Genomic DNA, 14,794 nt, shown 5'->3' with positions numbered 1-14,794 from the left:
TAATTTGGTATCACTCCCAGAAGGGTTTCGAAGCCTCATCTCCTTAAGGAGACTACATATTTCAAATTGTCCTAAATTGGCATCATTCCCAGAAGGGCTTCGTTGCCTCGCCTCATTAAAACATTTGCACATTTGGAAATGTCCCATCTTAAAGCAAAGATGCCAGAAAGAAACAAGTGAGGACTGGTCCAAGATTGCTCACATCCCACGCTTATTCATAGCCTGGTGCGTTTTTCTAACTAATTTCTTTATTTTGCGTTCACACTTTCATTCAAAAGGCAACCATTCTCAGCTTTTTCATTTTCTTCTTTTTCAACCCACACATTCGCATTTATGCATAGCCTGGTGCGTTTTTTTTAACTAATTTCTTTCTTTTGCATTGACACTTTCATTCAAAAAGCAACCAACCTCAGCTTGTTCATTTTCTTCTTTTTCAGATGATCATGAATACTATTCTTATCAATGGAAATTTGGGTCCCCACTAAAAACTCTTATGGCTTGATTTTGATTGTGCAACAGCAAGTCACCAACAAAGTGGTATGTATGTATTAGATGATGAGCCCTTGATCCTAACATTGTTTTGTTGTTGGTATGTTCCCATGACAATAACATTTATGTATCGTTTCGTGTTTTTCTTTCATGGATAAGCAGTGATTAAAAGAAGAAACTGATTAGGCATCCTGGCTTTGATCATACAAGTGACTCAGTTGTACATGTGATGAATTTAGGCAATTCTAACTCTCAAATTTTCTTATGGCTCTTGAAATTAATGTCGTTCATGATGGCTGATGTTTATGAATTAAATTCAAATTGATCTGCCAAGAATGACGTTAATTCCGTTCATTATTCATCTTTTGGATTCCCTTCATATTACTCCATGAGCTTCCAATTATGGATCTGTCAAAGCGTGATAAAAAAAATATAAGAAAATACATATTATAGTGAAAAAAATAGCATGATGCTTACAAACAAATAGTATAATATTTATTTTTTATTTGTTATTTGTTACTCATATATATAAAGGTACTGATTTTCCTACTTTCCTTTTATCCATTTACACTCTATTTTTTTTTAAAATTGCACGTTATCACTTCTCTTTTGTTCACTTACACTCCCTTTTATCTTATGGTAAAAAATATTAAAAAACAAAAGGAAGTGTAAGTGGATAAAAGGGGAGTGGAAAAATCACCACCCGTATATAAAACATAAAAATAACGTAGTTTATAGCAGATTAAATATGTAGATTTGTTCTTTGCAATATATTATTAAAAAGAAGGCTTTTTCCAACAGTTGCCCCCTTTACTAAATTGAAGGACCCAATTTCAGCTCTCTCTCTCTCTCTCTCTATGGGTCTTTCTCTCCATGGCTCTCCCACTCTATCTCGATTTCAGTAACTCCCAATAATATAAGTACTAGAAAATCACCTCAGAGATGCCAAAAATGTTTTTTTATTTTTTTTTATGTTGTGTTTTTATATTCCAGGCCAAACGACATCGTTTTTCTGAAGAAACAGATGGAGTGAAGAAAGCCAATAGCCATCATTCAAATGTATGTTCCCTGTTACTGCACCTGGGTATTGATCATAAGATTGACTCGACCCTTGAGCTACTACATTTAGGCTTATATACCCAAACAGATAGATAATGTTCCATTCTATACGATGTGCATGTGATTTTTGTTTCACATTTTATATCCATGTGTCTGGTTTGCGGGCATTATCACTTTTTGTGCTTGGTTATATCCTACACTTGCATAAACTTCATTTTAGTTCTATTAAGTTGATAATAACTTTTGTGGAACAGGGACCTTGTAAGAGTACTGGAAACTTGCAGTGCCGGAAGAGTGTGGTTCAAAGTGTGCTCAAGTCAGCAGTTGAGAGAGCTTCATTATCCTAAGTGTGGTATCTTTTGCTGCAGTGTCGAGCAACGTTCCTCCGTTCTGATTTCGTGTTTTTCAATTTATTTTTTGTTTTGTTTTGTTTTGTTTCCTATTCCGAACCAGATTGGAACAGACTTAGAGTGCTCTTGTACTTGTAATCTTCTTATTCAATTAGTGAAAAACCCTAGCAACCTCGTGGACGTAGCTCAATTATGAGTGAACCACGTAAAACTTTGGTGTTGGATTTGTGTGTGAATGTTTGTTTGTTCTTTTGATTCTCCATCTTTGTTATCACCGAAGTGGTTTGAAAATTTATTCTTAATCCTTCATTTATCAAATCTAAATCATTTAATCACCCGGATGGCTCACAATCACCCAACTGGAGGGACTGTGTTTGTTGTTTTAAGCAGTGCTTACAAATTCTCCCAAAACTACAATTTATGGTATCAAATCAAAAAGGAACGATAAAGGAATATACACGCATTATAAATACATACATAAAATAAAAGAATCACCGAGTCACTTCCATGAAATTCATTTGAAAAAACCCAAAGAATTAATACTAGCAAGTAATAAATGGGTGGAAATAATAATTAAAATCTAGTTGTTGAGGAGAGCAACCATGGACATGAAAAACGGGAGGCAGAGGATCATAGCCCTTGAGGCCACCACAGAGTGAGCTGCTCCTTTGTCTTGAGCCGGCGCAGGAGCTGGCGCAGCATCAAAATCTTGGGTTGAAGACACAGCCGCAAAGAAAGCCACCACGGCAAAGGCAAAGACCAAGACCTTCATCTTCATCACAATGCTGCTCAAATGTGTCATTGCAAATCGAAGATTTAATTTGAATGAAGAAAAGAAAATCTTTTAGTTTTAGCTAGAGAGAACAAATAAAGAAGAGAGTTGGGCTAATTGCTTGCTTCCCCAAATATATAGTGATATTTGGGGAAGGGGAGTGGGGCCCACACAGTGGAGAGAGAACATGGGTCAAGAGCTAGATTTATGGGGGGTGGCCGTTGTGGTGTCACAAAAGCAGAAAACCAACTGCTAGAATTTGCTTTGATTTTCAATTTTGAAAGCCGTCGGTTCACCCACTCAGATATTTTCTTCCCACAATTGCCTTCTGCGTAAATCTTTGTTCTTCTTAGCTGACAAGTGAGACTATGCAGGTGAGCTCGGTGGTACTATTGGCCTAATGGGGGAAATGGAGTCGAATTTGCTCTCAAATCATGCGATGGTGTTTTATTTACTCAATTATATAGATGAAAGGTGATTAATAGCATTTATTTCTGCATCCAAAATCCAAAATTCGATTTTGAACTCAACCTCCTCAAAAATATCACTTCTATTAAAATAGATAACACGTAAAACACATATATAGTATGGGACCATGAGGCTCTACATTTAGGTCCCGTATTTCGTTAAATTTAAATCACTCAAACAGTATAACCACTTAACACATGACACGTCATCAAACTTTAAATGAGGTTTTTTTTTCCCTTCCAAAATTCACGTTAACATCGTTGAGGTTTTTGACAGGCTTCCTCTCCTCTCGCGAGTGTGTTTCTTCCTGGTTTGAGCTTTGTGGTTTCAATCAACTACCTTACTTCCAAATATTGTCCAACTTAGTCTCTGGTCTTAATAAAAACAGTAGTTCCAATAGTTTGTATTAAAGAAACTTTGGAATTAACACGCAATTCCAAATTACCCGTGAAGAAAGTGAGATTGATATCAAACCAGGTGAAGCGTTGACTTCTTTTGGATGTTATAATATGCAAGAGTTCAACCATCTTCCGATTGCTTACCGCCAAAGATCATTCTCTATTGACCAAATGAACCTATGTTAATAATATATTTCGACATATATCTTTGTTGTGGCAATTGAAACTACAAAGAAAGCTCAAACCAGTAAGGAGTTCTAAAAAAAATGCTGGATAAAACACGCTCACTGAGAAAAGGAGGAAGTCCGTTAAAACATACACTCAACATGTTAACGTGAGTTTGGCAGAGAAAAAAAACATTGCAGAGCACTAATGTAAAAATAAATTCTTCACTGAAAATAGTGAAAACAGGACAATATTCATCATGCTGACAGAGAACATTGCGTGAAAAGAAAAAATTAAATTAAATTCATTGGCCCTATTTTAGTAGTTCACCTCGCGCCCGAGTAACCATAAATTGACAAATTAAAAGAAAAGAAAAAGAGTCTCAATAATTATATACACACACCTACAATACAAAGATGAAGTCAAGAAAAAGCATCGAGTCCGTCGATGAGAAAAGTTGTAAAAGCCTCCATTTGAGGCTTTGGTACGACCAAGCCAACCTCAATCCCACCCAATATGCCTGTACTCTCAGGGCATGTTTACATAGCAGTAATAGATATGGGAGGAAATTGAATGATTTTCATTCCCAACTTTCCTTGCGTTTACTTGCAATCAGAAATGAAAAAATAAGTGAGCCCCACCTCAAAATCCGTAATCACATTCCTTCAAAACTAACTATTAAATCAATTAGGGGGAATACCTTTTGCAATATCCTCTATCATTTTTGGGCCTTCCCCATCCAAAATCTGTCTCATACAGATCCACCTTAAGTGACCGGAAAACCGGAACATCACCTCCCACTCTGTATCCACTTCTCTGCCCCTCCCAAAATTACCTTGTCTAGCTTCTTAATAGTATTTCCAATTGCCCTTGCCGCAAGAACAATTCAATTTTCCCCCAACAAGTCCTTCCTCACCGCCATCGACCGGCCAAACCCGACGCAATTACCAACATATGTAGGCGGTACTGGATGATCCATAACCCGCCCCCAATAAACCCAAAATAATTCGGATCTTCACTACACCAAATGTTGTGATTAAGATAATTTTCTTGGATTTTGACCGAACAAACCCACAGAAATTGCACATGTTGGGACATAACATATGGGGATAAATGTACCGGCCGGATGCGGCTCATTTCCCTTATTGCATAAAGCAATAATCCAATTCTTGATGCCCTCCATTTGGGTCAAGTCCACCAAAAAAGTGGCCCTAACCACGATCGTTGAATGTCCATTATTTTAACTAGGAACAAGAAGAAGCAAGCCTTGTCAAGAAATTCGATTCCACCAATCCTTCAAGAAGATGGCCTCCAACCCATATGGATCAACAATAGCCGTACGATCATAAGAAGGCTTTGAATAAATAAATAAATTGTCTTTGGATTCCTCTTTACGCTACAGCCTTCTGCCTGCATAATAAAATTGTAATTGGCTTGACGTGCATGACTAAAGAATATTTCACTCAACTACATGACCGCCAGTGTGTGGACGGCTGACAAATTATTGCATGGCAGCTAATCATATATCGTTTCATGTGGAGTTAATCATATATACTTAGGTATTCAACTCTATCGTCTTTGCATTCACATGAAAAGCCGTCCACACACTATAAATAAAAATAATAATAATAATTGATATGCCTATAGAAGATAATAATTGATTTGAAAACCATTACTTTACATGATATTGTATAGTATTAGTAATTTAATATAAAAAGTAGATAGCTGGCATCTGTTGGAATTGCCATGAAACCAAAACCGAGTCACTTGGAAGCAATAAACAAGGAGAAAGAAAGAATTGTTTATTTCTCAAAGTAGACAACACCGACGGCTATCACACATGTCACCAACCAATTGGCCTCCTCCATTCAAATAATGACAAAACCAGTCAAAGATGACATTTCGGCATTTCCTCTTCAACTTGCTCCGCTGGCTGTTCCACACCAAATATTCAAAGCTTTCCCACGTGATTTGATGCATGTTTCCTCTTTCCTTTGTCCAATTGTTAATACTCTTGCTCCACTTGCTGTTCCACAGCAAATTACTCTAACAAACCACAACTTTCGGCAAGAATACTCTTTTCCTTTCTCCAGGTGAATACTCGTTTCCTTTCTCCAATGGCAGAAGGAGTCCTCTTCAACATTGCACAAGGAATCATTGAAAGGTTAGGCTCCCGCGCTTTTGAAGAGATTGGATTGGTTTGGGGTGTCAACGATGAGCTCCAAAAGCTTAAGCTTGTAGTTTCCCAACTCCGACCTGTTCTTCTTGATGCTGAGCAAAAGCAAGCCAGCAATGAAGCAGTCAAAGAGTGGCTCCAACGCGTAGAAGATGCAGTTTATGAAGCTGATGACGTGCTCGATGAGTTTAACACCGAAGCTCAGTGGAGACAAATGGTGCCTGGAAATAATAAAGTGTCAAAGCAGGTACGCATCTTCTTCTCTAGCTCAAATCACCTTGTTTTTGGGCTGAAAATGGGTCATAAGATAAAAGATCTTAACAAGAGACTTCATGAGATTGCCTCGAATAGAACATTTTGTCAATTAGAAAGGAATCGTGAAGATGTAGAATTTGTAAGAAGAGAGAGGGTCACTCACTCATTTGTCCGCGAGGATAATATAATAGGGAGAGATGAAGATAAAAGAGAAATTATTCAACTTCTGTTGCATCCCATCCCTACAGAGAATACAGAGAATGTGTCCACCATTTCCATTGCGGGATTTGGAGGAATGGGAAAAACTGCACTTGCCCAACTCGTATTCAACGATGAAGAGGTTCAACAGCATTTTGAGCCGAAAATGTGGACATGTGTCTCTAATTCATTTCAGTTGGATATACTTGTTAGGAAAATCCTAAAAGCGGATAACCTGGACATGGATCAGTTGCAAAATGAGCTTAGGAAGAAGATCGATGGGAAGAGATACCTCCTTGTGTTAGACGATGTGTGGAATGAGAATCGTAACAAATGGCTTAGCTTGAAAGACTTGTTGATGGGTGGTGCAGTAGGGAGTAGAATTCTAATAACTACTCGTAGTAAAAACGTTGCAAATATAGCAGATACAGCTGAACTATATAACTTAAGGGGCTTGAATGAAGAGCAGTCCTGGTTTTTATTTAAGAAAATGGCGTTCAAAGAGGGAAAAGAGCCAGAGAGTTCAACAATTAAGGCCATTGGGGAGGAGATTACTAGAAAATGTCAGGGGGTTCCTCTTGCTATGAGGACCATAGGACGGATGTTGTACTCGAAACATCAAGAAACTGAGTGGTTGGCTTTCAAAAGTAACAAGCTTTCAACAATAAGTCAAGAAGAAGATGATATTATACCAACGCTTCAGCTGAGTTATGATGTTCTCCCATCACGTTTGAAACATTGTTTTGCTTGTTGTAGTTTGTTCCCGCCTGATTATGAGATTCCCGTAGAGAATTTAATTAAGCTGTGGGTGGCACAAGGGTTCGTTAAGTCTTCAAATCCAAATGAGTGCTTGGAAGATGTTGGTTATGAATATTATAACGAACTAATTTGGAGATCTTTTTTCCAAGAAGAAGAAAAAGATGGGTTTGGTATAATAAAAAGCTGTAAAATGCATGATCTCATGAATGAACTTGCTGTTAAAGTGGCAGGGGAGGGAAGCAGAATAATAGATTGCAATAAGACTGATTTTGATGCAAAACGTCTTCTCCATGTATCTTTCGATTTTGATGTTGATTTTTCGAAATGGAAAATACCAACATCCTTGCTGGAATCAAATAAGCTAAGGACTTTTCTTTTCCTAAGACAAGGGCGGCATGTGAAGTCATTCCATAACTCATTTTGTGCTACAATTGCTTCAAATTTTAAGTCATTGCGTATGTTGGGTTTGAATAAATTGGGAATTACAAAATTGCCAAAATGTCTTAGGAAAATGAAACATTTAAGATATCTTGATCTTAGTGGAAATCTCATTGAGAGACTTCCAAATTGGATAGTGAAACTTCAAAATTTGGAAACACTAGATCTCAATTGTTGTCGGTTTCTTGTGGAATTGCCTAGAGATATTAAGAAATTGATCAACTTGAGGCATCTCATTTTGGCAAATTGTGACAACTTGGCTTGGATGCCTCGTGGATTGGGTGAATTGACTCATGTTCGTACTTTGAATACATTTGTTTTGAGTGAAAACAAATCCATGTTGAGGGACAGTGCAGAGCTCAGTGAGTTGGGAAAGCTGAAGGATTTAAGAGGAGAGTTGAAAATCAAAAATTTGACGTACGAGCAAGATATGGTGTCAGAATTGAATTATGATTGTGCAGTTTTGAAGGAGAAACGACATCTCTAGTCGTTGGCTTTATATTGGATGCACATTGAAAGAGAAAATAATGATGCGGAGGAGAGTGATGTAATGGAAGCGCTGCAGCCCCATTCGAGTCTAAAAGAGTTGGTCGTGAACGGATACCCGGGTGCGAGGTTTGCGAGTTGGTTTCATTCTCTCACAAATATTGTTAATCTCACATTGTCTGAGTGTGATAGATGCCAACATCTTCCACCGTTCGATCATTTACCTTTTCTTAAGAGTCTTGATCTTAACGAGTTAAGGAATTTGGAGCACATATCTGCAGAAGACAAGGTCAAGGACTTCGCCGGTGATGTGATGATGATGTCAGCTGCTTCTCCATCGACGACCTTCTTTCCCTCCTTAGAGAGGCTTTCTCTAAGAATATGCCCTAATCTCAAGGGATGGTGGAGGAATGAAACAGCTTCAGCTTCAGCTTCTTCATTTCCTTGTCTTTCTTTTTTATCCATATATGGTTGTCCTAACCTAACTTCCATGCCGCTGTACCCAAATCTTGATGAAATGTGGTTACGGAATAGCAGCTGGAAGGTCCTTCCCTCCTCCTTTGTTCCCTCTTACAAATTAAAATATCTGATGATTAGCGGCGTTGAGGATATAGAATATGTGCCAGAAGAAGGGATTGGAAACCTCACATTACTTGAGAAGCTTGAAATTAGAGATTGTCCTAATTTGGTATCACTACCAGATCAAGGGATGGGTCGCCTCATCTCCTTACAGAGACTGCATATTTCAAATTGTCCTAAATTGGCATCACTGCCAGATCAAGGGATGGGTCGCCTCATCTCCTTACAGAGACTGCATATTTCACATTGTCCTAAATTGGCATCACTACCAGAAGGGATTGGCAACCTCACATTACTCCAGAAGCTCTCAATTGAAGATTGCCCTAATTTGGCATCACTTCCAGAAGGGCTTTGTTGCCTCATCTCCTTACAGGAACTGAGAATTTGGTATTGCCCGAAATTGGGGTCACTACCAGAAGGGATGGGCAACCTCAAATCACTTCAGTTGCTTTTGATATGGGATTGCCCTAATTTGGCATCACTCCCGGAAGGGCTTCGTTGCCTCCTCTCATTAAAAAGGTTGATAATTGATAGTTGCCCCATCTTAAAGCAAAGATGCCAGAAAGAAACAGGGGAGGACTGGTCCAAGATTGCTCACATCCCAGTCATTAGAATTGGTGCGTTTTTCTAACTAATTTCTTTCTTTTGCATTCGCACTTTCATTCAAACGGCAACCAACCTCAACTTGTTCATTTTCTTCTTTTTCAGATTTGAGGGTATGAATTTTAAGGGTTGGTTCAGTGGAGATTGGATCCCCACTAAAAACTCTTATGGCTTGATTGTGATTGTGCAACAGCAGGTCACCAAAAATGTGGTAGGTATGTATTAGATGATGACCCCTTGATCCTAACATTGTTTTGTTGTTGGTATGTATGTTTGCATAGCCTGATTTGTATGTTTATACATTTCCTTCTGGATTTCAGATTAACTTGAGAGGTTTAGATGGCATTCAAGGTCCGGTTTATGTGGGTACTGGATGTGTCTTCAATAGAACAGCCTTGTATGGTTATGAACCTCCTGTTAAGCCTAAGCATAAGAAAGATGGGTTTGTATCTTCACTTTGTGGGGGATCACGGAAGAAGGGTTCAAAATCAAGTAAAAAGGGCTCAGACAAGAAGAAATCAAACAAGCATGTGGATCCTACTGTGCCGATTTTCAGTCTAGAGGATATTGAAGAGGGGGTGGAAGGTAATTTAAGAATTTCTGTTTTGTGTCATTAGTAGATGTATGGGTCGCATCTGTTTTGGGCTGTGTAAAGGGGTATTGAGTATAGTACTACAGACTGAAAGGTGATACTAATTGCCAGTCTTCTGTTTCTTTCTTAGCTTTTTACCTAATCAGTGCTTGAGTAATTTTTACTACAAAGTTGACTGAGTCATCTTTGTGGGTAGCATGTGTATATCATTTATGGGTAGCATGCTATGTCTCATTTATGGCAGCATATCTGATGAACATTCTGGGTATAATGTTTTCATATCAATGTCTAACTAATTGTACTGTTTTATACTTTGTTCCTTCCAAAAAGAGTGGTTTGGACTGTATAATAATGTACTCCTTTTAGTTTACATGTAGAAATGCTCATCATTAAACCCAACTGCTGTGTATTCTCTGTGTTAGCTTGTACATAATTTCATCTAATATAATTGAGGTAGTTGATTATACATCATGCCTACTTTTAGGTGGCATAATCATGGGTCAATGCTTGAAATTTGCTTGTTTTCTGTTGTTTCCGTTGTTAATTCTATTATTTGGGACTCAAAACATTTCATATGCACATTTTCAAAATCAGGTGCTGGATTTGATGATGAGAAGTCATTATTGATGTCTCAAATGAGCTTGGAAAAGAGGTTTGGTCAGTCTGCCGTTTTTGTTGCCTCCACACTGATGGAGAACGGTGGTGTTCCTCAATCTGCGACTCCAGAAACTCTTCTTAAAGAAGCTATTCATGTTATCAGCTGTGGATATGAAGACAAAACTGATTGGGGAAATGAGGTATGACATTCTTGCCAATGTTATCTGTTACCTTATATGCTATCCTTTTATTTCCATTGCAACAAGGAAATAATTGCAAATGTAGTTACAAGTATCACCTTTGAAATCCAATTGTCTAGATATAAATATGTTGGCTGCGTGGAAAACTGTGGTTTTGTAAATATTGAACTACCTTGGTCTAATTTGGCATGGGTCAAATATGCCTGTATCTGTGGAGACTTGTTACGCATAAGAAAATTATAGTCCTAGCGAATTCTTATAAATTTTCATATACGTTCTGATGTTCTTTCTTTTTCCTCCTCGCTTTCTGGTTATACTTTCTTATAAATTTTTAGGAGCAGTCATTCTCTTTTTTTTAAAAAAAAAAATTGGACTTATGATGGCCTACTTTAACAAAGGCAGGCCACCAAATACAGTTCTTACTGATATCTTCAATGGACTTAGTCTGCTCATGTTGTGTATTCTCTCATCCTGAAAGCTTTTGCTATTGGGTGAAAATTTCAGTTGACCATAGTTTTCCTTTTATTTTCTGTTTCTTTTCCTCATTTTTGTTCACTCTTAAGATGATGATTATCTGTCTCCCACAGATTGGATGGATCTATGGTTCTGTCACAGAAGATATTCTCACGGGATTCAAGATGCATGCCCGTGGGTGGAGGTCTATATACTGCATGCCTAAGCGCCCAGCCTTTAAAGGGTCTGCTCCTATTAATCTTTCAGATCGTCTGAACCAAGTGCTTCGATGGGCCTTGGGTTCTGTGGAAATTCTTCTTAGTCGGCATTGTCCTATCTGGTATGGTTACAGCGGTAGGCTAAAATGGCTGGAGAGATTTGCATATGTCAACACTACCATTTACCCAATCACTTCCATACCTCTTCTGATGTACTGTACATTGCCAGCTGTCTGTCTTCTTACGAACAAGTTTATCATTCCACAGGTTTGTCATCATAATTTCCTTGTGTGCTAGACTGTTCTCTGGGTCTTTGTTTAATTTTTTTTTTTCTTGTTGCCCTTCCTTATAGAGCACCCTCTGAGGCCATGTTTGAGAAGGAGGATTAGCTTGGACTAGTAAAATGCTTGGATTTCATGTGAAATCAACGAATAGTATGGGTGTTGTTTTCTAACTTGGAAGGATTAGGATGGACCATTCATAAGAGGTTCATGCCTAAACTTATCTATTAATCCCACCACTTTCAAGGGGATTAGTGGGGATAAGTTTTAGACATCAATCTCATATGAGTAGTCCACCTTAATCCTCCAAGTTAGAAGACAACACCCACATTCTTCCTTGATTGCACATGAAATCTAAGCAGCATTTTACTAGTCCAAGCTAGTCCATCTAATCCTCCATATCAAACATGGCCTCAATGTAGTCTCTCTTCTCAGTACAGGGGTGCTAGTGCAACTCTACTTGTTTAAGAGTTGATAGGGTTTGTATATTGATGTACCTTTGAATGTATATCTTCTGCAAGTCAATTTGCGTGTATTGTGAAAATTTATTAGAAGATGGTTGTACGGCTTCATTAATTTTTTTGGCTCATTCTGTTTGCAGATTAGCAACATTGCGAGTATATGGTTCATCTCCCTCTTTCTTTCCATCTTTGCAACTGGTATTCTAGAGATGAGGTGGAGTGGTGTCGGAATTGACGAGTGGTGGAGAAATGAACAGTTTTGGGTTATTGGTGGTGTTTCAGCCCATCTTTTTGCGGTCGTCCAAGGTCTCCTCAAAGTCCTTGCTGGTATTGACACCAACTTCACTGTCACCTCCAAGGCATCAGACGAAGACGGGGACTTTGCTGAACTCTACATGTTTAAATGGACAACCCTTCTCATCCCACCAACAACTCTCCTCATCATAAACTTGGTGGGAGTTGTTGCGGGTATATCTTATGCCATCAACAGTGGTTACCAGTCATGGGGTCCCCTCTTTGGTAAGCTCTTCTTTGCCTTTTGGGTGATCGTCCATTTATATCCCTTCCTCAAAGGTCTCATGGGACGCCAGAACCGTACTCCTACCATTGTCATCGTGTGGTCGATTCTGCTTGCTTCAATTTTCTCTTTGTTATGGGTGAGGGTTGATCCCTTTACCACACGAGTCACCGGTCCAGATGTTGAGCAGTGTGGAATCAACTGCTAGACAGAAAGACGACGTCACTTTCGTTAAATTCAAATTCAAATTTATTTTGTTCGCCCAATTAAAGCTGGAGAGGTGGGAGGAGTTAATTGTCTTATATTTTGTTCTTATCGTTCTTTCCGTCTACTGTTTGTCCATGAAGCTTACACACTGTCTGTAGATGATAGGAGGTTAAAAAAGAATATGTTTTTTTTTTTTATTGTAATGTAAGAAGGGTGAATTTCATGTAATACTACTTTGAACATAACTTATTTTTATGTGAGATCTGAGGACTGTCAGTGGAACAGTAATTTATTACAGTTTTAGAATTTCATGGCAACTTTGTTCTGTATTCTGAGTACCTTTTGTTCTAGTTATGCTTCAACAAATTTGCTTCACAAGCTATTTGAACTAGCCATCACTTTCTTTTTGGGTGTTATTATTATTTTTCTCTTGGGCATATAAGAAAGAAATTAAACTAGAATATCGTTTAACTTTCACGATCCCAATCGCGCATGCAAGCGTTTCATGGGCCTCTTGGTGTTTGTTTAATAATGGCGAAAGAAACCGTTTTGTGTCTTTCTAATGACTCTTACTTGAGGGGAATTTAAACTCGGGTGTAGAGTGGGGAGTATATCCGCTCAACCAACTTGGTTAAGTCCAAGTCTATAACTTCATTCAATTTATAATGAATGGTCTCATTATTAATATCACCAATAAAACTTCACACCTATTGGGCTTTGTAGGTGGTTAAGTTGGAAACAATATCGGTATTGCTAGTGTGTGTTCATAAGGTTTATATGTTCTTTGCCTTGCTTTGCGTTTGTTTTTTTTTTTCCTTTGCTTGCTTGTCACCGATATTGTCCCAAACTTAACCACTTACAAAGTCTAGCAAGTGTGAAGTTTTATTACAAAAGGGCTAAGTGATATTAGTAGTGGAACCATTCATTTTATATTGTATTTTATTTTGTCAAATTTCTGATATAGGACTTGTATTCTTCAACCACCGCTTAATATCTTCTCCAATTTGAGGATTATTATATATCATGCGCGCGGGGATAAAAGAAGAGCTGCAAATAATTGGTTATGTGACTTTTGGTTTTTCTTATTACACATGCAACATGCTATGGCTAAACTAAGAAACTAACAAAAAGAAATGAAAGTCAGTCAACTCATTCTGGTTAGTTTCCATAAACAAATTGCCGGTTTGGTCCAATCAATATAAAGTTGCAGGACGAATAAAAGAAAGGAACTGGTTTCCTGAATGGAAGACTACGAAATGAAAAAAAAAAAAAAAAAAAAAATTTACATGAGAAACCAAACCCTAATTACGAGTCTAGTATTACCATGTCAAGAAAATTTCCTTGTAAGTCTTCAATTTCAAAAAGAAAAAAGTAGCCATTGGGAGCTAAGACATAGCCCTCAATACAAATACCTCAAGACACCAAAAATCTAGATAAGATTTGATCTTCTTCAAAGAAAAGATTGAGAAAATCTATGTGAACGAGATTTTGATATCATTCTCTAGATTTGAATCAAAATGAATATGTCTGGTCGTTGTGCTGCGTGCAGGTATTTGAGAAGGAGATGTCCTTCAGATTGCATACTCTCTCCCTATTTTCCATCCAATGATCCTCACAGATTTGCTTCTGTTAATAGAATCTATGGTGCCAGTAATGTTGCCAAATTGCTCCAGCTAATATTACCCATTCGCACTACTACAAAAAAGCAAAAAGACGACGGTAAATCACCGTCGTGTATTTGGTTTTTCAATGGTCGTGGAATCCACCGTCATCTTTTCCCTCATAAACCACGACGCTAAATAACCGTCGTTGTTAAACAATACAACGTCATCAAAAAATACAAAACGACGTCTTTGTACTGCAAAAAGATCTAAAAAAAGCAATCGAGGATGATAATAGACGACCAATTCTCTAAAAAGACCGTCGTTAAAAAGGGAAAATATGACACATATTAAGAGAACAAGGCCGCAAGATAGACATACAACAACGACAATAAAAATACGCCGACGTTAAATATAATTTTCACGACAATAAAAAATATGACGTCTTTAAATACATTAGAAGACGACGTTA

The 14,794-nt window shown here is 37.9% G+C and overlaps 1 protein-coding gene, 1 long non-coding RNA gene and 1 pseudogene across 3 annotated transcripts; 2 read left to right on the top strand and 1 right to left on the bottom strand.

Annotated features, from left to right (window-relative positions):
* Positions 1,284 to 2,156, top strand: LOC109947679. Its single transcript, XR_002270472.1, has 2 exons — positions 1,284 to 1,548; positions 1,803 to 2,156. It is a non-coding gene; the product is annotated as an uncharacterized LOC109947679 (long non-coding RNA).
* LOC109947100 lies at positions 3,439 to 5,681 on the bottom strand (annotated as a pseudogene).
* Positions 5,493 to 13,050, top strand: LOC109947678 (cellulose synthase A catalytic subunit 3 [UDP-forming]-like). 2 transcript variants are annotated; one of them, XM_020558398.1, is made up of 6 exons: positions 7,655 to 9,209; positions 9,301 to 9,406; positions 9,516 to 9,780; positions 10,382 to 10,584; positions 11,172 to 11,522; positions 12,138 to 13,050. In XM_020558398.1, exons 2-6 carry the CDS (start codon positions 9,311 to 9,313, stop codon positions 12,720 to 12,722), a joined length of 1,500 nt encoding a protein of 499 aa, XP_020413987.1. In that variant the 5' UTR covers positions 7,655 to 9,209; positions 9,301 to 9,310; the 3' UTR covers positions 12,723 to 13,050. The 2 variants fall into 2 exon arrangements, 1 of the variants encoding a protein (XP_020413987.1); XR_002270471.1 differs by lacking the exons at positions 11,172 to 11,522; positions 12,138 to 13,050 and having other exon boundaries at positions 5,493 to 9,209; positions 9,301 to 9,410; positions 10,382 to 10,504.

This window comes from Prunus persica, chromosome G2 (assembly GCF_000346465.2).
Source record: "Prunus persica cultivar Lovell chromosome G2, Prunus_persica_NCBIv2, whole genome shotgun sequence".
Taxonomy (NCBI): Eukaryota; Viridiplantae; Streptophyta; class Magnoliopsida; order Rosales; family Rosaceae; genus Prunus; species Prunus persica.
The sequence above is the reverse complement of the archived record's forward strand: the minus strand, read 5'-3'. Positions and strand labels throughout refer to the sequence as shown.

Coding starts and splice junctions, on each gene's coding strand:
- LOC109947678 (XM_020558398.1), top strand. CDS start 9,311: ATGAATTTTAAGGGTTGGTTCAGTGGAGATTGGATCCCCACTAAAAAC. Junction 9,407..9,515: donor AGCAGGTCACCAAAAATGTG/GTAGGTATGTAT, acceptor TCTGGATTTCAG/ATTAACTTGAGAGGTTTAGA. Junction 9,781..10,381: donor TATTGAAGAGGGGGTGGAAG/GTAATTTAAGAA, acceptor TTTCAAAATCAG/GTGCTGGATTTGATGATGAG.